The sequence below is a fragment of the Monodelphis domestica genome, chromosome 1 (assembly GCF_027887165.1).
Source record: "Monodelphis domestica isolate mMonDom1 chromosome 1, mMonDom1.pri, whole genome shotgun sequence".
Taxonomy (NCBI): domain Eukaryota; kingdom Metazoa; phylum Chordata; class Mammalia; order Didelphimorphia; family Didelphidae; genus Monodelphis; species Monodelphis domestica.
The window spans coordinates 609,823,900-609,848,859 of NC_077227.1; the positions used below are offsets into that span (position 1 = coordinate 609,823,900).

At 31.6% G+C, this 24,960-nt stretch overlaps 1 protein-coding gene across 2 annotated transcripts in view; it reads right to left on the reverse strand.

Moving 5' to 3' along the window:
- XRN2 (5'-3' exoribonuclease 2) overlaps positions 1-24,960 on the reverse strand; it is a 100,573-nt gene that overhangs the window by 16,475 nt on the left and 59,138 nt on the right. The window contains exons 17-28 of one of the 2 annotated variants that reach the window (XM_016427520.2): positions 23,533-23,668; positions 22,036-22,143; positions 21,833-21,922; positions 21,239-21,311; positions 16,181-16,264; positions 14,449-14,546; positions 14,290-14,369; positions 12,644-12,700; positions 4,646-4,714; positions 4,427-4,558; positions 2,843-2,967; positions 1,849-1,886 (exon numbers count right to left, since the gene is read on the reverse strand). In XM_016427520.2, coding sequence (XP_016283006.1) covers positions 1,849-1,886; positions 2,843-2,967; positions 4,427-4,558; positions 4,646-4,714; positions 12,644-12,700; positions 14,290-14,369; positions 14,449-14,546; positions 16,181-16,264; positions 21,239-21,311; positions 21,833-21,922; positions 22,036-22,143; positions 23,533-23,668 — 1,090 coding nt within the window. The remainder of the gene's footprint in view (positions 1-1,848; positions 1,887-2,842; positions 2,968-4,426; positions 4,559-4,645; positions 4,715-12,643; positions 12,701-14,289; positions 14,370-14,448; positions 14,547-16,180; positions 16,265-21,238; positions 21,312-21,832; positions 21,923-22,035; positions 22,144-23,532; positions 23,669-24,960) is intronic. The other variant, XM_001373942.4, reaches the window with a different exon arrangement.

Below are 24,960 nucleotides of genomic sequence, written 5' to 3' on the forward strand. Positions count from 1 at the left end.
AGTCCACCAGGCCAAAAACAAGGCCTAGGGATGTTCTATTGTAAGTCTCTTGCCAAAATGTAAATAAACCATCAACAACTAGCTTTTGTGTTTGGCCACCCAAACAGCTCTAAATCAATTTCACTGTATAATTGACTAATCCCTCCATGTACTTTACAAATCATGTAGATATCTTATCAAAAGCTTTGCTAAAATCTAAAGTAAGCAATATCCACAGCATTCCCCTCTGATTAATTTAACAGTCCTGTCAAAAACAGAAATTAGGTTAGCATCATATATTCTATTCTTGATGAAACTATGTTGCCTTTTTATAGTTGTTACTTCTTTTTCTAGACGTTCATCAACCATTTCTTTAATGAGTCACTGTAGACCTTTCTAGGCCTCAAATTCAAGCTCATTGGCCTAGTCTTTGTTCTGTTCTCTTTCCATTCAAGATATCTGCCTTTATCCAATATATGACACAATATTGCGCACTTCACCCATGACCCTTCAAATATATTGCTGGGAGTGGCTTCACCAATAATATCTGTCAGTTCTTACAGGACCCAAGGATATAATTCACTAGGGCCAGATGGTTTGAGTTCATTAAGGGCAACCTGATGTTCACACAATACTTTTATCTTGTGAGGCAACTATCTGTCATTTTTGTTCTATAAAGATCATTCTCCTTTGCAAAGAAAACAGAACTAAAATAAGAAACAAGTGGTTCTGCTTTCTATGTTCTCAGTTATAGTCTCAAATGAGATAATATTTGTCAAGTGCTTGGCCCAATGCTCTTAGCACAGAATAGGGGCTAAATAAATGGTTGTTCCATTCTCCTTCCCTTTCATCCACCCTAAGTACCTTTGGCTCTTCTTTTTCTTCTGATACAGCATTTTTAAAAGTTTTATCTCTTTTTTTAAGAGATCTTCAATATTTTCTTCTGCATTAGCCTTTAAAGGCTAAATGTCTCAATTGTTCTAAGAAAAATCTCCCCTCAAGCATTCTACATCTTTTCCAGCTACTATACCATCTCTCTCTTCCTCTTCCAAATGAAAAAATAGTTCACAAGTTCCCAAAAGAACTAGTACTTATGTAGTGCTTTAAGGTTTGTAAAGAACTTTACATATGTTATCTCATTTGATCCATACATCTCTGTGAGGAAGGTACTATTATTATCCCATTTTACAGATTAAGGAAACTATTAGCAACCATATCAAGGATTATGCCAAATCACTATTATTGAAATAAGAGAAATGCCTCACACCTAAAAAACAGGCAAAAATTTCAAAAGATTGAAATAGTGAATGTTAAAGGGCTCTGGGAAAGCAAGATACTATATACTCTGTTGGTGGAGCTATGGATCTAGGCATTCTGAAAACCAAGTTGCAAACAGCTAAAAATTTACCAAATGAACACCACACCTTTTGACCCAGAGATCTAATGCTTTTATAATCCCAAAATTATACTGGCTCCCCTCTACAGTAAAAGAAGTTTCTTACTAGGCGATAGTACTACCTCTCCCAATCAAAGAATCACAGATTATTTTATCTGTCTTGCCATATGTCATTAGGTAAAAAGGCAGAAATACTCAGAACTATTATTTTCTGAGATTGAGAAATTACTACTGTCACTAGAGCTAGCCCCTAAATAAAAATCTTTACACTTTCCTTCCCACTGTGCCATGTACCATAAGTCAAATTAAAATTTAAAGTATTTCCTGAAAAAGGAATAGACATGGTATATATAGTAGTAATTCATAATGAAACTTATTTTCTAACTAGTCTTTCTCCATTTATCATGGTAGTCTTGTCATTATTTTTATCTACCTAAAATACTCTTAAACAAGTTTTATAAATATACTGTTACCTTTTGAAGTCTAGAGGATTCTTCCATGTTGAGATCCACTGTGCCATTTTTAAAAAAAAACATTATTACATGGAAAAAATTTCTATATGTGGTTGAACCCTTACTATCAGACCACAGGATATTCTAAGAATCACATAGCAAGCTTCAAATTTGTAAAACGTAGATAAGAGGGCCAAGAGGACCATCCCCCTTATAAGGGGATTTCTTTCCTGTCACATATTTTTGTTGTTGCAATAATGAGTGTAAAATATTTAAAATTTATCACACACGCAACCTCTTCAGAGTGCGTTTGTGAAGTACTGGTGAACCAGCATAAGGATTTTTAGAAACAGTGAAAAACCAGGGAACCCATGAAAGTGAAAATAAGAATATTAACAGGCCTAGACAACAAAACACATGGGATTAAAACCACAGTAAGGTAGTAAAAAATGGGGAAAAACAATTTCTATTGTAGAGAATACTTTTGACATTTATTAAAATTACATTTTAACATATCACAATGTGAAATCCAAAGAACAGTCCAAATAAACTTCTTAATTCTATATGCTGGCCCAAACAATTTCTGCATATGAAAAAAATATAAAACTCTAAAAAGGAAGCTACAAGGGGTTAAAAAATAGAAGTTAAAAAAAATTTAGTAGGACTATGGCTTCCAATAGATGCCATTACTATTTTTTATTCATAGAAAGAAAAGAAAAATCATCTTTGTACTACCTTCAAAAATGCAAAAGTCAACTTTAATATTAAAAGTAAAAAAAAAAGCAAATTGAATATAAGCTTACTCAACAGTAACTATACATATAATAATACGTGCCAAAACTCTTAAGACTACAAATACCAAGAATGGTATCTGTAAAATAGGCCTTTAAAAATTACCTTCTAATATTAATATTTTAAGTACAAATTTGTCACCACTAGACAACAGTAAAATTATGCTAAAGAAAATTTCACTTTCAATTTTAAAATAAAATAGTGAAAGAAAATAATAACTTACTTGACATAAGCTTTGGAATCTGGGTTTGTCCTCTTATCATTGGCCTGTATAAATTTCCCTGGTAATTTCCAGGTGGTGCAGCATTGCTGTAAGGTCCACCTCCTGGACCTCTTGGCATGACATGACTATAATGTATAAAAAAATCATTTAAAATTAGGAAAATTTATTTTAAACATATATGGTGACCTTATTCAAGTCACTTAAGCTTTATAGGACTTAGTTCCCTCATTTATAAAATAGAGTGTGGTCAAGATGATTTCTAAGGTCCTTTCATGCTCTAAATCTATGATCCTATGACCTTAATTATAACTCTTATGGATTATTCTTCTATAGTATCTCTCACATACATCCCCCTTTCACCAATTTATACAACCAACACTAGCCCTCATAACCTCTCTCCTTATCTATTGAAATAGCTTCCTAATTAAATTTCTCTGCCTCAATTATCTTCTCCACTCCTATCCATTTTCTGCAGTTGCCAGAGTGATCAGACTAATGCACAGATCTGATTTTATCCACCTCCCCCCCAACTCAATAAACTCCAGTAGCTCTCCATCTACCTTAAGGGTCAAATATAAACTCTTAAGAACCTATTAAACCTATTTCCAACCTAGTTTTCCAGCCTTCTGATATACATCACTCCCCCAAATGGTCCAGTCAAAATAGCCTTCTGGTTAATCCTTAAATGACACTATATCTCCTTGCTTTTTGTCTTTGCAAAGGCTACTACCATCCTTTACCCCCACCACATTCCCATGGCTATGTGATATCCACTCCCTTTACCCTCTGCCTGCTGGAAGCTTTAGTTTCTTTCAAATCTCACTTCCAGGGCCACCTTGTACATGAGACCTTTCTTGATGTTACCCAACTGCTTTCTCTAGGTTCCCAAATTATCTTGTCTATATTTATTTTGTATATACTTGTATATGTATATACATATACCCAATCCTACATAAGTTTCTTGAAGACAGGAACCTTTTATATCTTTTGTCTTTGTATCCCAGGGCCCAGAAGAGGGCCTAGAATATAATAAGCACATAATTAAGATTTAATTGTTGACTGATGCATTGTATACCTCTTAGTCACTCTCCTCTGTTCTTTTCTCTATTAGACTAATAAAATCCGTAAAAAGTCCTTCTGAGACTGTGGCTTCTCAGCTATTTATCTCCTGTACCTTACACTGATTGATGAATATACCCACTGATAGATGTAATGAATCACAAAGTTACAGAATATTGCTATCTTTTGAAAGAATTTGTTTCCCTTTTATTCTAATAATAAAAATTACAATATAGCAACAGATTCTACATAGTTTTATCAATTTAAAAGATGAAAGAAAAACCAAAACAGATAAGCAAATCTTAAAATGTTTCATGAAAAAAACTGAAAACTGAACATAGGAATTTATAGTCTTCCACCAAGAATTTAGATTGTATTCCATTAGTTTTCAAGGTTATATTTGAAATGATATAACTGTTGTATACATTTAAGAATGACTGTACTCTGTCAAGATTAGTTTATGACTTTCTGGTAAAGAGATTGGGGGAAGAAAAGTATATAAGGAAATGAGGACTTATCACTTACCCGAGTGTCCTAAAGGCAGACTGATCTAAGTGAACTGGCCTTCGGTCTCGGTTAAAGCCAAGCTGTGGTCTCCATTGCCGTCCATTGCTGGATTTTTCCCAGTCACCAGGTTTGAGTACAGTGGCAGGCTTTCTGAACATTTGAAAAGTAAATATTTTAGTTATGTGCAAGTGCATTACTGTTATAAAATAACCTAGTTAGCTAAAAAAATTACATTACCTTGCTCCTGGTAGCACTGTAGCTTTAAAAATGTAATCTTCAGCAAATTGTGGATCTTTAAAATTAATACTGAAAAAGAGTAGACAAATCCTTTAATAAAAAGGCTAACTCAAGTACAACTTGTGGATCACATGGTTAAACTCTCAAATGGCTGGAATAAGGTGAACAACTGAATACCACAAATATCTACATTTTTGGCTTATTTCTCCCTTTGGTCAACAATTTTAGGCACTTTCATTACCAAACTTATACCAGTCAACAGGATTTGTTTAGTGTCTCCTGTGTCAAGAGCATTGTATTAGACACTCTGGAAAATTGTAGAGTAACAAAATGCTTTAAAGATAGTTATAATCTAAAACAATTATCTCTTACCCTGGAAACAAGATAAATACTTTTTAAATGTTAAAAATCTGAAATTTTCTCATATATGCTGGGGTCCTCTCTTTAGCATTTGAGAATTATAGAGTAATTATAGAGCTTTATAATCTAAAACATAAAACAATTATTATACGATCTTAGAAACAGAATAAACATTTTTTAAATGTTGGAAATCTTCATATTTGCTTATGTATACTATATAGGCTTATAAATGCTTTAGCATTCATTAGGTATCAAATACCATTACGATAAAATTCAATTTTCTAGAATTTTTTTTTTTAAGAAAAAAGTTGCTTCTAAAAAATTATTCCCAGGATGTGATCTTGGAAATTTTATTTTATAGGCCATTTCACTATGATGAGATTTGACCTGTATATTTTAAGTGCCAAAATTTGGTGTCTGTGTTACATACAAAGTGAAGATTTATAACCTCTTGATTAACAGAGAATTTAATATTCAGATACCAGATTAATCAGGGTTTTTTTTTTAGTCTATATTTAATTATTTGCAATAATGAAAGAAAGTAGAAGAAACATAAATAATCCCACATGAGCTCCAAGGCAAAAGGGCGGTAAGGGAATGGGGGTGATTTATCCAGGGCCACACAGCTAGAAAGTGTCTGAGGCCAGAATTAAACCTAGGACCTCCTATCTCTGGGCCTAGCTCTCAATCCACTAAACCACTGAACTGCCTCCACCCCCCCTTCACCATCCCTCCAACAGTTTTTAAATAGAAGTAACTGACAACTAAACAAGGAGCCAACATTCAAAATAAAAGGGTTAATGGAAGAATACATTTAACCATTTTAACAAATGATTGAAATAGTATCAATTTATTCATGCAATACCTAAACATTTCTGAGATGATGGGAAAACATATCAGACTGCCTCTTTTTTAGAAATATTTTCTCTCATTAGATTAGCTAAAAGAATAAAACATGTCTAAATAGTTGTATTTAAATCATTCTATATTATTTAGCAAGTTCCCTGCTATTCTGTACTGAGTAACTAAATATTCTATTATTCTATAAAAACTAAAGAATGTATTTACCCTTAAAGTCATGGCATCATAGATCTAGATGAAGACACTAATGTTCTAGAAGTCAATTTCTGAAGCAATGATGCAATAATAGGGGAGAAAACGGGCTATCCTATTAAATTCCACTGTTTCTTAGAGGATATTGATGTTAATATGACAATTTCAAAAATTTTAAATTATATTTCTAAATGCTTTTAAAGTTACATAAAATCAAAACTAATTTTACTATTCAAATTTTTAAGTTGTTGGTACATGACAAAAGTCCATACTGTTAATTTTCTTTTCAAACCAACTTATTAATATTACCTCAAATTTATTTTTTTATCATATCCTATCTTAATTTTTCTAAGAGTACTATTTGAAGAAATAAAATTTGTAGAAACTCAAGCCTAAACAACCCCCTTCATAATTGTCCATTTTGCAAGGTAAAAATGATGTAGTCTTTAAATTAAAAGCAGACATTTTTTGCCCCAAAGACTCTTTCTTATTTCTAGAATTGTGCAAAACATAATGCAGTGAAAAGAACACTGGCAATGCAGTCAGAAGGCCAGGATTTCAAGGCCAATTCACTATACCCTACCACTGGCTACCTCTGAACTAGCTTCCCCTTGAGGTCCATCCCTTTCAGTTCTAAATGCATGAAACTGGAGGTACACACATACATGTACACACGCACACACAAAACGCCCCCTCCCCAATACCATACTGCCTAGTATTCAGGTTACATGAAATAATATCATACTAATATTTAACTCAACATAATTTCATTCAAATTATAGTTTGAAAAAAATTCTAATAAAAGATAAGATGCACCTAAAATTCAAAATTTAGTGATTTCATGAAAAAAAAATTTAAATTTCACCATCCCTAATACACTTTCTGCTATTATTGGACAAGATTCCCCACTTTGATTTTATTTAAGTGCTTTTAGTTGAGTAACAGGTACTTCCAGAAAGGCGAACCATGAACTTGAGGCAGTATAAAATGTCCAATTCCAACAGATCTACAGCATCCACAATGTTGCATAATGAATTCTTGACATGTAACCTACTACTCCAATCGTAAGATTCCCTCACTAGTATTGTAAAGTCTACTGTGTTATGAGAATGCTGAAGATGAGGAGGCTAAATTGATTTTTCATTTGTGCTACAAGTAGTACTTTAAACAATATCCCAAGAATGAAACCCGCGCTGACATATTTTTTTGAAGCCCCAATAGAAAATAAAAGGAGTGCATTACATTTTTCTAATTTGATTCACTTCAAGAATTATCCCTTGAAAGTACTATTTGGGGGCTCCTAGTATAGAGCACATAGAAAGGAAAAACTCTAGATATTAAATTACATCTTTACTATGCATTTATACTTACACAATTCACGATTAATTTTTAAAATCTAAATTCTATCATTTCTCACTAAATGCTTTTTTCCTACTACAGGTTTTTAACCAATGTTATCAACCATATTTTATGTATCATAAGCACTTGAATTTAAGTATTTACTCTATACTTCTTGCAGCTTTTTATTTTAAGCTCTCCATTTATCAGCAATTAGTATCACAACTATGACTCTCGAGCTTATTTACAGACATCCATTTAAAACTATCTTTATTCTAATATATTCTTTTTAAAAAGGGGGAAACTTCTGAACGTCTAGACTAAATCAAATAGTTAAATGTTATTAAGTTTTACAAATTCTCTCCAAGAAACTAATTTATGCTTGCTGAAAAATTTTTTCAGACCATATTACATAATAGTCCATGAAGATATGTAATACTAGGTATTTAACAAGGTTCTTGTTTAGTACTCTATGTGGGAGCTGGGGAGAAGGAGGAATACAGAAAACTCAGGGGCTCTTGGTTCTTTTCTTTAATAAGGAATCACACACTCTCACTGAGTAGTCAAAACTGAAATACATAAAGCACATGGGTAACTGCATGTGACATCTTCAACAACATCCCTTGAACAACTACAAGTACAGATGTTGTGTTACAAAAATCTCTCTAAATACAATCCCAGAGAATTGAAGGAATAAAATATAAAAGGACCATAATGAAGGACTCTAGGAAGATGGCAGCATGATAAGTCATAGAGTAGTCCAGAATCTAAGAAACAAATGAACAATAATCTAATATTGTAAGTTAAAGAGCAATAAGAAAACCAAAAAGAATCAGGCATAAATTCTATCTAGTTCAGGACTGCACAAAAAGATTATTAGAATCCTGTGGAAATTGAGAGTAAAGACAAACCAGGTTTAGCAAAAAGCACAAGCAGCCACATTCCATAGCAAGATACAGAGCAAATCCAGTATCACCTCTCATCTCAAGTCCCAGATACAAAAGGGGAGAGGGTTTCTAGGGAGTCTGAACAGCACCAAGATACAGGGTTAGTATAGTGCCTAGAGGAGGGCAGTGCCAAGCCAAACACCCAGCTGGAGGACAACCAAACTGCCAACAAAGAAAGGGCAAGACCAGTACCCAGGCAGTCTATGCCCTAAACATCATCATCACAAAGACTAGCATTTAGGTAGCAATTAAAGTTTTAAAAACTATTATAAAGATCCTTTAAAAACAAGAAGCCAATAATATGGAAATAGGTTTTTAGTAATAAGAAAGGTATAAACCAGTGGAATTGCTTGTTAGCCCAGGGAGGGGGAAGGGAAGAGGGGAGAGAGAGAACATGAATCACGTAACCATGGAAAAAAACACTCTAAAAATAAATAAAAAAATATGGAAAAAAAGCCCTGTGAGATCAAATACATAAGTCATTAAAGACCTTAATAACTTTGTAAAATTTAAAGATGATGGGTCTCCGAGTTATTATTAAATGAGAAAATAAAGGAATTTACATTATTTTTCAGATATGAACTGCACCTTTACAAAAACTGAGTATATATTCAGGCATAAATCTGTGACAGACTCCTTAAATGACCACAATGCAATAAGTCATCCTAAACAAACAGTAGGTAAAAGATCAAGTCATAGAAACCAAAGAAAATTTCATCAGAAAAAACTGTCAACGATGGGACAAAAACCCAAAACTTACAGCATGCAACTAGTGCCATACTTAAAAGAATAAATTTTGTACCTCTAAATGCTTCTTTCATAAACAAAAAGAATAGACTGGGCATGCAATTTTTAAAAAGGGAGAAGAGTAATATATTTTTAAAAACTATAAGTGAATACCAAAGGAAAAATCTGAAAATTAAATAAATTAACTAAATTGAAAGGGGGGAAAATTTGAATTGAAAAATAAAACTAAGACTCCCCTTTTGGGCGGGAATAAAAACTAGTCTATTTTATAAAAGAGAAAACCAAATCATATGAAGTGTTTTATAAAAATTTACAAAAGAAGATGAAATAAAGGAAACTATCAGAAACTATTTTGTCCAATTATATGCCAACAAAACTGACAACTTAGATGACAAAAACCTTACAAAAATGTAAAATACCTAAATTACCATAATAAAATTATTTAAATAACTCAACTTTAAAAAAGAAATTGAACAAAAAATGAATTCCCAAAGGAAAAAAACAAAGGATCAAATTGGCTTAAGTGAATTCTATCAAACATTCAAAAGACTGTTCCAAATTTCTACATAAACTATTTTCAAAAATAGGAAAATAAGGTAACATTTTTAACACTTTCTATGATACTTAACATCTCAATAACAAAAGGGACAAAATAGAGGCCAATCTCCTTATTGAACATAAATGGCAAAATATTAAATATTAGAAGTTATAACATACTAAAATGTATACACTATAACTAGATTGGATTTATAATTGAAATGGAAGGCCCATTTAAAATAAGGAAAATCATAAACATAGTAAGAAAAATAATTTCTTCAAAAACCAAGATTCTAAAAGTCATAGACTTCTGACAAAATTCAATACCCATTTCCATTAAAAATATTAGAAAACTTAAGAAATAAGTAGACTTTTCCTTAACAAGATAAATAAGCCATATAAATATATAAATAAATAAAAATATAAATAAAACTATATAAAAGAGAAGGGGGGAAGAGAGGCCTCTAACAGTATCAGATTCCAAACTACACTTTAAAAAAACATAATCATTAAAACTATTTGGAAATGATTAAAAATTGAAAGATCTGTCACATGGCATACACCACAGAAACTAACAAATACAGTAGCATAATGATTCCAGAAACTAGGGTAAAGGTTGCCTATTTCACAAAAAGTGATGGGAAAATAGAAAAGTATACACAAATAAGGTAGAAATATCATACCAAATACCAAGATGGGCTCCCAACAGATCTAAGATAGATATAAAGAATGACATCATAACAAACACAAAAAGCAAGGAAACAATTGATAAATAAAACATATGTATACAAAATAGATAATTTTGATTATATAACATCTTAAAGTTTGTTAGTTTCTTTAATAAACAAACCAATGTAGTTAAAATGAGAAGGGAAACAACAAGTAAATGTGAAAAAGATCTTTGTTGTACATTCTCAGATAAATATGGAACTGATTAAAATTTATAAGAACCATTCACCAAGAGATATAAATGGTCAAAGGATATGAACCTGTATTCTTCAAACAAAGATATCCAAACTATCAATCATATGGGAAAAAAAACATTCCAAATAATTAATAAATAAAAATTAAAGCAATTCTGAGGTTCTACTATAACACTCATCTTTTTGGCAAAGATGACAAAAATGGCAAATGACCAACTTTGAAGGGTCTATGGGAAAAGTGACATACAAAAGCACTGTTGATAGATCTTTGAATTGGCCCATAAGTTTAGGAAATCAATAAAAAATTACTCATTTGTGAATACTTTTAATGTATCAATATTATCACTTGGTCAATCCCATAAGATCAAAAAAGTAAACAATACAGTATGAGGTAAGAGATAGAGATCCTGATCTTCCCAGTGAATATTCATAACAAGATCTGTTTGACTTACTAAGCAGAAAACATATTATATAATTACTTAAAATCAACAACTCTCTAGAAACAGGAGAACATTGTACACAGAGACTGATACACTGTGGCACAATTGAACTTAATGGACTTATCCACTAGTAACAATACAATGACCCAGGACAATACAGAGGGATTTATGAGAAAGAATGCTATCTACATCCAGAGAAAGAACTGTGGGAGTAGAAACTCAGAAGAAAAACATGACTGATCACATGTTTCAATGGGGATATGCTTGGGGAGGTTGACTTTAAATGATCACTCTCTTGCAAATAGTAATAATTTGGAAATAGATTTTGAATAATGATACATGTAAAAGCCAGTGGAATTGCTCATTGCCTCCTGGAAGGGTTTGGGGGAAGAGAGGGAAAGAACACGAATCATTTAACCATTGAAAAATATTCAAAATTAAATAAGCAAATTTATATTTTTAGGAATTAATGACTCTCAGGTATGGAAGAGATTCATCTATTCTAACTCAAACCTAACATATAATCCCTCCTACAACATCCCCAAGAAGTTGGTAATTAAATTTCCATGGAAATGGAGATTCAATGATGGCAGGTCCACCGATGATTCTTCAGGCAGCTCACTCCACGATCATTCAACTTTTGATGACTTAAAGCCATTATCAGGGACCAGTAATTGCTATCATGATGCCCCCAGGGCAAATGAGGTATATCACATTATTTGTTCCTAAATTGTTTGGAAACTGTTTTTAAATATGTGTGAGATTTCTGATCTTTTTCCTTACTGTAAACTTTCACATGTTAGAGAAAATAGGGAGAGAATACAATAGCTGATTCAAATATTTGAAGGACTATCAAGCAGAAGATGGATTAGCCTTGTTCTACTTGGCTTCAAAAGGCAGAGCTAAGAGCAATGAATGGCTATTATAGTGTTATTGATTTAGGGTTGAAGTAAGCAACAACTTCCTAACAACTCCTAAATCAAAGCTTTTACAAAGAATGTAATAAATTTCTTTTCACTAAAGTCTTTAACCAAAAGGTTAGGTAATAATGTGGTCAGCTGAAGGAGATCTTGTTCAGGTATAGATTTGGACCAGACGTCCTTAAGTCCCATCAGATTCTGAAATTCTCTGAGAATTTTGTGTTTCTGACTCTAGAAAAAAACAATTCTAATGACAGTGTCACTCTTCTGTCTTTTCTAACACAGGAAGGATTGAAGGCTAACAAAGGAATCAAAAGAAGTCAATCAGAAATCTCAATGAATTTTCCAACTTTAATTACCTGATTCTTCTCTTCTAAAACAGAAGCTTTATGAAAATTGTTTTCTTATGTGACTCTTTTTCATCTAGGTTCACAATTATGTTAGGAATGTCTGAAGTTAGCAGAAGGAATTCACTAAAATTCCTTTAAAATAGATTAGGAGTCAGACAGTCTATATTAGAATCTCAGTGTGACCTTCAGAGTTACTTATTTGGCACCTCAGTTTCCTCATCTAAACATCAAAATGCTGACTAGACAATTTATAAAGTTCCTTCTAGCTTCATTTTTTAAAAGAATGGCTGACATTACCATAAGTCAAATCCAAAGACAAGAGGCAATTACTTTGCTTTTATCTGTTAGGACCAGAGTTAATCACCAAAGTTTGGATCAATTACCTGATTGCAGTGTTCTGTGTCAGATCTCGCAACACTGGAACAGGAGAATATACTATTCTAAAGGAGGAAAAAAAATGAAAGCATTATGTATGACTTGTTCCACATGAGTAAAAAGAAACTACTGAGGGGTAGATAGGACCATGATAAGCACAATGAATGACAGAGTAAGATAAGAGTAGCTTAAATCTTATGTTGTTTCTGTTTTCTCTGCTAGGCATTTCTGGTCTAGAAAGAATAGAACAAAACTGGCTAACAGGAAGGACTTGAAACCCAAGCTAAACAAGGAGTTGGAAAGATAGCACCTGCTTTTGATGATGTCAAATCACCAGTCCCCGTTGAATTACACAATAAAGATACTGAAAGAACTAGTAAATCTGATTACTAAGCCAGTGAGCTCTAATAAAGGATAGTGAACAGAAGCACAACATTTAAGAAAGTTGAATGTCCCAATCTAAAAATTTTAAGTATTATGTCATATACTCCAAGGAGGCTCTTGATGAAAAGGGTTCCTATATACCAAAATATTTATAGCAGGATTTTCTTGTGGAAACAATGTAGATAACAAATTATTGGGAGAAAAACATGGAAAGACATGAACTAATTAATATGAAAGTAGAGTCAAGAAAACATTATTACACAATGTCAACAGTGTACATAGAAAGAACAACTATCTCAAAAGAAGTGAAAATGAATGTTACAAACTTAAAATCAGCTTGGACCTAAAGAGACATGAAAAGACTACTTTATGACAGGGGAACTGAGAAGTGAAGGGTGAGCACTGTGTGGAACATTACAAATGTCAGATTTTCTTCAATGTACTGATCTATTTTAGCCAAATTTCTTTTTCTCTTTAAAAAAAAAAAGCCTGTTGTAAGGAATAATTCTCTAGGAGGGGTAAAAAGATAAAAACATGGAGAAATTTAAATGATGTAAAAACAAAATATAAAAATAAAAATATTTCACAAAAATTCAGTATAGCCTCACTGAAAACAGGAAATACCAAACTAAGATTAGCATTTTACATTGCTTATTAGACTGCAACATAGCACAAAGTTTACAAAGATTTTAGCAAATCACTGAGAAGTCTTTCATGCCATTCTTGTGTACAAGAATGAAAGGTTAAAGGCTAGACAATATGATTAACATGTATTCAGAATTGTTTAAAATGTCAGATCTGAGGAAGTCATTAATGGTTCTATGTCAACTTAAAAGTCTACATGAAGTCCAAGAATATGAAGTTGGGCCAATATCATGAAATATTTTTATTACTGACTTAACAAAGGCATATTTATGATAGTTGAAGTTGCCCCCAAACTGTGTGGTGGATAACAATATCAAGATCCAATGGATCCTGTGTCCAAAGGGAAAAGGAGTAGATAAATGAATTTATCAAAATTTGGTTATCTTGACCAAAAGATCCACACAATTTTTGAATAAAATAACAAAGTGCTATTCTTAATATACAAAATTTATTTTTCTTAATTGTCTTTTTAAACTTTAAGTGAGGAAATAAACACTACAAAACTCAAAAGTATAGCACAAAATTATACTTAAATATGTCATTTGACCACTTAAGCCTTAGTTTACTTATCTATATTGTTCCAACCTTAAAACTATGATGGGAACATCTAAATCCACATACTTACTGATCTGGAAGAATGGCTTCTTTATGTAAAGTAAGTTTTCCTTGAATCCCATGACAAAGTTCAGGTGGTAAATCTACTGCCTGGAAAGAAATATATGATTAATTTAACAAAAAAAAAATTAATTATGTTAGAAAAAAATAGAATAGTGACATTAATTACCTCTGTGGAACCTGTTTTGTACAATTCTGAAAGGAAATCACAAAGTGGATGGTGTTTCCCCACAAACATTACATCACCACCAAGACTATTTCTTCTAGCTGGGAAAAAGAGAGGAAAAAGGATAGAAAAACAGAAAGGGAAAGAAAGCTAAGTCAAACCATTTTAGAAAACACATAATGAAAGCAGAAGAATTTTTAGAAATCAGGAATTTCATCTATTAAAATTCATAATTTGTAGTATAAAAGATTTCTAAATATAAGAAAGAATTTAGTGAACTTCTATTAGTTATATAGCTGAGCAATGGCATTTTTTTTAGTTTAGAGAACTACAAATAAAGTAGTTACAGAAGAATTTGATAAATACACAATATTTTCCTTTTTTGCATTTTTAAAAAAATAATATACAATTTATCTTCTGAGAAAATCTGGACTTTTGCAGTTCTTAGCTTGTCTGGCTTAACAAATGCCATAATGTTTTCAAAACAATTCCATTAAATAACATATTAAGTTATATCTTAGTATTGCTATCTGCTGCGACATCCTGATGACTTTACTTTCAAAATCTCTCTTTTATATGTACCCTTCTCTCCTTTGCTATTACTACTGCTCTGGTATAAGCCTTCCATAACCAATCTCCCTAACTCAAATATCTCCCCACTTCATTCCATCCTGATCTTCCTGACAGATCTGGCATGTTACCATGGGCTTCTATTAGCTCCAGAATCAAATATAAAATCTTGTTTGATTTTTGAAGGCCTTCAAAACCTATCCCTATCCTACCTTTTCAGCCTTCTATTAACCTCAATCACTCTTTCATCTTTTAACACTGGTCTTCCTAGTTGTTGTTTATTTTCACTGCTATCCCCCAGGCTTAGAACACTCTCCCTCATCTCCACCTGCTGGGCCTTGTTTCCTTCAAGTTCCGTGTAAAATTGTACATTTTTACAGGCAGGCTTTCCCAGTCTCCAGTACTACTAATACATTTTTCAGTACTATCAGACTATGACACCAAGTGAAGTTTTCTTGACAAAGATATGGGAGTGGTTTGCCATTTCCTTCTCCCTCTTATTTTACAGATAAGAAAACTAAGGCAAGAAGGGTGAAGTGACTTGTTCAGGGTCACACAGACAGCGAGTCAGCCTGACTCTAAGCCCAGCACTCTATTGCCATCATCTCACTGCTCCACTTGTGCATTACTTCTGTTCTAATCTCTCAATTTATCTTGTATAGCCCTTGCTTGTACATAGCTGTTTGCATGTTGTCTACCTACATTAGACTGTGAACTTTATGAGAGCAGGCACTATCTTTTTACTGTTCTTTATATCCCCAGTATTTTAGCACAGTGTCTAGCATGTAACAGGCAACTAATAAATGCTTAGTGAATATCTTTTTAGAAAGCTTAGTTTTTAACTATTTTTTCTTTTATCAGATAGGGTGGAACATCTATTTTTACAAATTATTTCACTATGTACAGTTCTCATAAAAAACTTAATTTTGAGATTTTCTTCTGCATATTATATGAGAAGTTCATGTGAAATCTGGAAATGCTTATTATTGTTATCTCATCATTAATTCAATATCAAAGTTGATACTTTTAAGTAAGAGAATTGGGTCTTTTTTAAAAATTAAAAGCACAACCAATGCAACAGAAGTACAACCTAATAAAAACGCAAGACTGAATTTTAAGTACATGACAATATAAAGCACTTATATTTTTAAAATATAATTCTCACTTTCATCAGGTGTAAGGTCAGGATAAACTTCTTCCAGAGCAGCCCTCAGACGACGTTCATCAACAAATGGTAACAGGGCAACACCTGATTTTCAAAAATTAGAATCAGACAAATGTTGTCACCACTAATTTAAATCAATAATTCTAGTAAGTGTGGTGCTAATACACAGGGGGAAAATGTGTGAAATAAGAGACCAAAAAAAGGTGAGATTAAAAAATGATTGACTAATATTAGCATTAATTTTTAAACCTAGAAGGTATTATTACCTTTGGCTAGAATGTTGAAAAACCAAAATGGCAAAAAAAGTCATAGCTTAAGACTTCTATAAGTTACAATTTCAAATGATTTACTCACTTTGTCTAGATCACTTGTCACAATTTCCCCTTCAAAAAAACAATAAGTACAAATTTTAACTTTCACAGCAGTAAGTTTCTGCTGCTATGGAATAATGAAACAGTTGATAACCACACATTTGAGAATACTATCTAGTTAAAAAACCATTTTAGTTCTTTAAAAATGATAGCCAAAAATTTCAATTAAAAATATATCAACCCAAGCTTCAGGGTATGTGGGTGTGTCCACACATATATGTATATTATTAGCTGACAATACAGTAGATATTTTAAAATTAAAAACACTTATACACTACTCTAAAATTGCTTCCTTTAGCTGAGCAAATATGCCATGTTTATTTTGTCTGGCCATGGTTCCTACACTTAAGTAAAGGAGATTGAGATTCTAGACACAATCTCAATGTTGGACTTCATTTGTAAAATGGATAGCATCTAAAAGCAGTTTGTCTAAAAAAGATATGGGAGTCTTAGAGGGCTGCAAACTTGAGATGAGCCAAACAGTGTGACCTTTAGCTACATTAAGAGAATCATAGCTTCTAGGAATAACAAGCTAATTGTCCCCTAGATCTGCCATGGTCAAACTATATACTTCTAGAATTACTGCATTTAGTGCTGGGAGATTTAAGGAGTGCACTGAGAAGTTGGGAGTATCCAGGACAACACATTTGGTAAAGTCCATGGCATATAAGCCTCAGTTTAAGGAACTGGAAAAGAGTTAAGTTTCCAATTAACTTGGAAAAAGGGAAGAGTTAAGAGGGAAATAATAACTGCTTTCAAATATAGAAAGCTCTATCATGTGGAAGAATGACTAAACTGGTTCTGTTTAGTCTTAGGGGGTTGATCCAAAAGCAATGGGTACATGCTGCAAAAAACAAATTTAGGCTAGACATCAAGGGAAATATCCTAACAATCAGAAATATTGTTTCTTGTGACTGAGGTATACTTCTAAATTAGAATTAATAACAACAAAGTAAAAATATAATTCTAAATGTTAAGTAGCAGGAAATGGCAATTTTGAAGCTTTAACTACTCCTGAGTGTTTTTGCTTATCTTCTGTAGAGGTGATTTCATTTTTGGGCTTTTTTCTCAGTGATAACTTATTTCAGGCAACAAAAATAGTTTTCAAGTACTCAGTGGATAACTGTGAACAGGTCTAACCAACCAAATTTACTCTGAAGATACAATATTGCTTCTTGGGAAGATAATATATTTTTTAAATTAACAAGTCAAAAAGCAAAATAAAATCCAACATAAATTCTAAAATAATTTTAAATTAATTTCAAGGACAATACATTAAAAGAGAAAAGTAGGGAAAAAGGAGAACAAGTTTATTTAACCATATGGTTGGAATATGTAAAACAAAACAAAAATTCAAGCTAGCACTGAGAAATAATGAGGAACATGGGATTTTCTTTTACATAGTAACTTTCTGAACCCATACATTATCCATAGCTAAAAATCTCTACTAAAGGAGAGCTTCCTCATGATATAAAAGCGATTCTAGCAGTTAAGTTCTAGCAAACAAGAAACTTGAAATTCTATTGGCAGCAATAAAGTCACATAGCACTCAATGACAAGAGCTTGCCACACAAAATATATACTCCTTTATAAGTGTACAATATGGTAGAAATGCTAGTAAACTATGTATTTATCATCTTCCATCATTCAGAAGTCTTTTTAAAAAAAATACTGAGCTATTTTCAAGGAAAGTATGATAAAGTATATCTAATAAAAATCATCTCATTGAAAAGTATTTAACATATATATGTATGTGTTTTGCTGATACCTTATTGGTTATTAACAGATGAGTATTCAACTCAAATAATTCTAGCAAATTTACTTACATGTAAAAAACTATAAAAATTATAGGTTGTCTTTAATAAAATAACTCAAGAGATCAATTCTCAAAGAAAATTACCAAGAATTGCTAATATTAATAATTTCCTCTAACAGTTGGTTTATAGCAATGCCACCAAAACTAAAGATTAAGTGCTCTCACTGCAGCATTTAATATCATATGTCAATTGATATTACTATGACTCAGTGATCAACTACAGGCTCAGAGTATTTTTAAAATTCTAAAACCAATTTCTGAACATAGCTTCTAAGTTTTATGCCTGTGAATTTTTCTACAGGTTTTCTTGAGTTTAAGAGTAGTAACAAAGATAGGACTTTATACATTCAACATTTGTCTATGTAAACATGCTTTTTGATAATCTAAGGATGCAATTTATAACATTATTAAAATTAAGCATCAGATAATGTATTCTTCATTTTCTTAGGAAGGCATTGTCCCATGGTGACTTTTTTTGTTACTGTATAAACAAATTTAAAAGCTAGAGTACTTCACATCTAATATCTATGTTTTATCTCTTAAACCATGAAAAAATATATGTTATTATTTTCCCCAGCTTTTGGGATAAGAACTCACTATAACTGCTGGGAAAATTAGAACAGAGTATAGCAAAAATTAGGTTTAGATCAATATCTCACACCCTATACCAAGATAAATTCAATATGAATTTGTCTTAAATATATAATGATATAAGAAAATTAGGTGAACATAGAACAGTATACCTGTCAGATCTATGGAAAAGGGAACAATTTAAGACCAAGCAAGAAATAGAGACCATTAGAAGACGTAAAATGAACAATTTTAATTATATTAAAGAGTTTTGTGTAAACAAACCAATGTGACCAAAATTAGAAGGGAACCAACAAATTGAGGGAAAAAATTTTATAATAATTTTCTCTGACAAAAGTCTAATTTCTCAAATATACAAATAACTAAGTTAAATGTACAAGAAATCAAGCCATTCCCCAGTAGACAAATAGTCATGGGATATGAATAGGCAGTTTTCAGATATAGAAATCAAAACTATCAATAATCATATGAAAAAGTGTTCTAAATTCCTCCTGATTAGAGAAATCCAAATCAAAACAACTCTGAGGTACTATCTTATACCTAGCAAATTGGCCAATATGACAGTAAAGTAAAATAACAAATACTGGAGGTTAATGTGGCAAAATTGAGACACAAATGCATTTCTGACAAAGAGAGTTTGAATTGATCCTACCATTCTGGAAGGCAATTTGGAATTATGTCCAAAGGGTTTTTAAAGAATGCATGCTCTATGATCTAGCAATACCACTACTGGGTTTGTATCCCAAAGAGATTTTAAAAATAATAGGAAAGTATCTATTTATACAAAAATATTTAGAACTGTGCTTTTTGTGGTGGCAAAAAAAAAAATTGGAAAATGAGGGGGTGTCCTTCAATTGGGGAATGAAAAAATTGTGGTATATGATGGTGATGGAATATTATTGTTATAAGGATATCACTTGATTTCTATAAGTAGAAGGACCTAGATGAACTGATGCAAAGTGAAATGATTAGAAACAGTAGAACATTATACATAGTAAATGAAACATTGTGGGATGATCAAATGAAAAAGACTTTGCTACTAATAGCAATAAATGATCCAGGACAATCCCAAGGGACTTATGAGGAAGAATGCTATCTGCAGATAAAGAAAGAATCGTGGGAATAGAAATGCAGAAGAAAGACATATGATTTATCACTTGTTTTTATGGGTATATGATTTGGGGTACTGGTTTTAAAAGATTACTCTTTTACAAAAAGAAAAATATGGAAATAGATTTTGAGTGATAATACATGGATAACCAAGTGGAATTCCTTGTTAGCTCTGGGAGGGGAGAGGGAAGAGGGAGGGAAAGAACATGAATCATGTTGCCATAGAAAAATATTTTTAAGATAAAATTATATTAAAAAGCAAAAAAAAAAATTCTTTTCTATACTGGTTTTTACATCTTGTCTTCAGCACTGAGACATCTTTATAATCATGAAGAATTCCTATAGTCCAAAAACCTACCCTGAGTAAATCTTAAAAAGAAAGTTATAAAATAATGGTTGACACATTTTCTCCCACCTTCTGTTTGACTCATCTACACCTTTTAATTTTACTTCTTTTTCTGATGTTTTACTTGTTCAGTAGCACCAAGGAAAGGTCAGTGGAAAGAAAAGGGACTAGATGTCAATTTTAAAACTTCTTTGAATTACCAATAAAATATATGACTAAGAAAAAGATGAAAATTATTGATTAAAGTAAGATTTTGAGTGACAATGTAAATCAAGTACAAATACATATTTTTATCACATTTAACAATTGAAAAATTTAATAAATATGTCTTAAAAGCTAGAAAGAAAAGGAAGCAAAAAAAGATAAGGAAAAAAATTCAAGGAATGAACAAAAATGACACTTTAAAAGTATTTAATATTTTTAAAACTTCATTTACTTTATTACTATATGAGCAAATCCTCAAACAACCTATGTGTTTATGTTCTTTTCAGCATTGCTCACCAACTAATGAACACTGACCAAACAGAGCAAGATCTATTCATTGAACTCAAAATAGATAAAAGATATAATTGGATATCAAGGCTGATACGCAAAAATGAAGGAAGAAAAATAATGCAGATATGTACAAAATCTCTGTTCATTCTTCAATGTGAATTCTTTATTTTTCAAACTTTAAAGATATTTTAAAGTATAGCACAAAGTAAGTATATATAATTAAAATGCCTTTATAATTTTGTTCATACAGGCACATGTGCATATGTATGTGCGCACATTTCCATTTAGGTTCTCTAAAGTTGAGATGAATAACAGAATGTAAACATTACCTTGCCAAGCATATTTCTTCCCATTCAAATCAATTGCAAAATCTTCAGGATAGAAGTCAATTATACTTGATTCCTGCATTGGATGTAGGATGAAAAGAAAATGTTAAAACTGTAAAAGTCTATTATGTCTTAGTCTTAAAAATGCTTTATCTTTCATTCAGAATGATTTTTATACCTTTTAAAAACATTTTATAGAGATAAACTAATTCTACTTCTGATGAATTTTGTTTTGTAATTGTACTTTAAAGAATGAGGGATTGATATAGATGCCAGAATTTTAAAATTTAGTTTCATTCATGAATCATATTTCACTGTATCAATGATGACATTAAGGAAATAAATAGTTTAAAGTTTATTTCAAAATAATCATCTTAGAACTTGAAGCCATCATGGGCAGAAAAAGCAAATAAAAAATAAAAGTGAATGTTCATTGACAAGAAGGTGTTTTTTTTTAAATTTTTGAACAAGTAACAATGGAATTAGTTATGCTGAAGTTAAATTTCCAGTCTTCCTAGTCTTTCTCTAATAGTTTTTAAACTAGAGAATAAAAGCAGAGAGATTCAATTCAGATTAATAAGAAAAAAGTCTTCTTACAGGGTCACTCATAAGCTTCCGCCATGAGGGAGGTAGAAAATTACCACTTGCAGCAGGAAACACACCCATAAGTTGCTCCAGTGGTTTAAACTGGATGGGAGAGGGGGGAAGAAAAAGAACAAATGAAATAGAATATGTACAATTTTTTTAAAGTTTGGTCAAAAAGTTCCCAAAATGCTAGAGTTCTAAATAATCAATCTTACCGGTCTTGTTCCCTTTTCAAAATCAGAAGGCATATCTGCAATACCATCAAAGTCTGAAGCAAATGGTGCATAATGGAAAGGATAATACCACTTCCAGGAAGCACAACCCTAAAAGCATTAAATATTACATTAATTATAAACACAATGAATGTGGCGAAAATTAGACTGCTTTAAGAAATAATAGTTTGAGCACACAAACTATCAAAATGCATATATAGTCTATTTACACAGGTTGGATTTATGCTTTTAGGAAGTTTGTCTTTATTACAATTGTATTACAGACTAAACTCCTTGATTACTAAGAAAGGAAAAGTTTGGTTTTAAAAAATATAAATGAAAGTATTTTTAAGAATAGAGTCTCTTAACAAATATATATCTGGGAACTAGGCTTCTTGAGGAAACCAAACTCATGCACCTAAAAGGTTGTCTCTGAACCATAGTGTCTTTAAAATACATCTTTCTAGATAACAACTCAACACACCACTCACTATGATAAATCTACATATTTGAAAATACAGTGGGCAAGGAGTCTGAGTTCTACACTCAAATTAGCTTAAATGATAAATTTCAGGAGGGAAAATCATTTTCCTTACATGGCAAAGGTCACTTCTTATCACATTAGCAAATTTCAAACACAAGAAAGGAGATTGTCCGTTACAAAATACTATCCCCAAAATCCCAAAATGATTCCTATTACCACCATAAAATAATAATCAAATCTTCTCATCTAATGAAAAACTACACTATTCATAAAGGTGATAAAATTTTTTAATGTTTCTTAGTTCTTTAATATCAAGTAGGAGAAACTATAATATAACCAATAGGAACAAATTATATAAACAAAATATTAATATCAACTGCATCACACAATTCTGCTGTTTAATAGGTAAATATCATTCACTCCCAGATCACACAAAATTCCCTCTGCTCTCAGGACAAAACTAGTTATTAACAATCAGTGCTACCACCTCAATATGTCTAACTAATCTCTTGCAAATCTGACATCTAAATTATCAAAAGATTTAAAATCAGACAAGATTATATCAATTATAATGCATTTTATGTAACATCATTGCATTGCAGAGATTGACACAATTCAATTCTTTTGTAATTCTTACTAGTATATTGTATGCTTTGCCCTTTGCATAGTTGTTTATTAGCATTCAATTAATTAATCTAGCTATTGCATCATTCCAGTTTTTATTACTGACCTTTAATAATCTTTTAAGTCAATCATTCTATGTGATAAAAGTGAAATCCTTTAGCCCAAGAGAGACACAGAGAGAATGTGTGGGTATGTGGGTTACAAACCCCTTTTAGAAGTTCAAAAAGCTTTACAAAAAAATTACACAGAACAATGGAGTCAATTTGAGCATGGGAAACTTAAAAGATAGGAGGGGAGTAGGGTTTAGGATACAATTCAATAAACAGATTATATAAAAACTGTCTTCTTAAAATTAAAAGTTAAGTGATTTGAAAATGTAATTATTTTAATACCTGGTAATAATATCGAAGAACCCAACATAGTCCTTCAACATAAGATTGCACAACTTTACGACGGAATTTATCATCAGCAGCATCAACATCAAATTTATTCTTGTAATACCGTTGCTTCCAACCGGACTCCCATAACCTAAAACCCAAGCAGTTAGTTTACTCAATTATGTTAATTTTAAAACTGTTTAAATATTTTGAAAAACAAAGCAATTTAACACAAAAGTAGATCCACAGTGTGTAGGCAGCCATGCCAAAATAGGCCGAACTGCATTATTTCTAAAAAATTTCACTATCAAAGAGGATTTGCTCAGTAGCTACAAAATAATAATGCAACTCATTATTTCATTTAAATCAGTGTAACACTGAGTTTTAAGACTTATAAAGGACAGTGTGTATTCCAAGTTCCTAGCCTTTTTAAACAAAATTCGCTTTTGAGATATAAAACTATCATAGAAAGTTCAATCTGTTACAAAAGAATGACAAGAAAATCTTTATTTGATAATTCTGGAGACAGACTGGAAAAAGGCATGCATCCATATCTGATATAATTACTCATATGAAAATAATTTAAAAATTGGTTTTAGAATAGAGTTAAAAGTAAATTCACTCTATTATAAGCCCCACCCCAATACTAAGTACTATTGTACATATGAAAAGGGGAGGCCATAGGTTGTTGCAGTTAATTCCACAAAGCTAGTAACGCACTGAATTCACTATATACTTATTTAAATCACGAAGTCAAATCAGGAAGTCAGTGTACCTTCTAATTTACCCACAAGGCTAATCCTAGAGGTAGTTTTCTTAACTAAATTTTCCTAATCAACTTTGAAAATATAAAAAAATTAGATTCTCATAAATATCACTTTCATCCTATACTTGAAGAGATATAAAGGTACAAAATAAGAATGCCAAAAGATCAAAGGCCAAAATGAGTTCAACTGTAACAAAAGTCAACAAGTACATTCTGTTCTAATATCTACATTTAACATTTAAATGTATGCTAAAAATATATATTTTTTCAAACTGAGGACAAATGGCCAGTATTTATCTTTTGAGTAAAATAGATTTACCAATGTTACAATTGCTGTTAAGATAGAAAAAAAAATCTTAAAACACTGGTAGAAATTTAGGGGTATTTTCTACATAGTACTAATAGTCTGAATTTTAAAACCAAAAAATAATTTTAATGCCCTGCCCCCCACTCCACCAAAAGATTTAAGACCAAAACCACATAGAGTAAGCTATAATTGATGCTTACTAGTTGGATTGTTATAACTGAGTGAACCACAAGACACTGCTGCTATATCAATGAAGAGAAGTCATAATATCCTAGTATGTTAGGTGTAGTGTTAAACAGAATGTTTAATGATAGATACTGAGTCGGCTATCAAATGACAGAATTTTCACTGACGTTCCTAATCACCAATA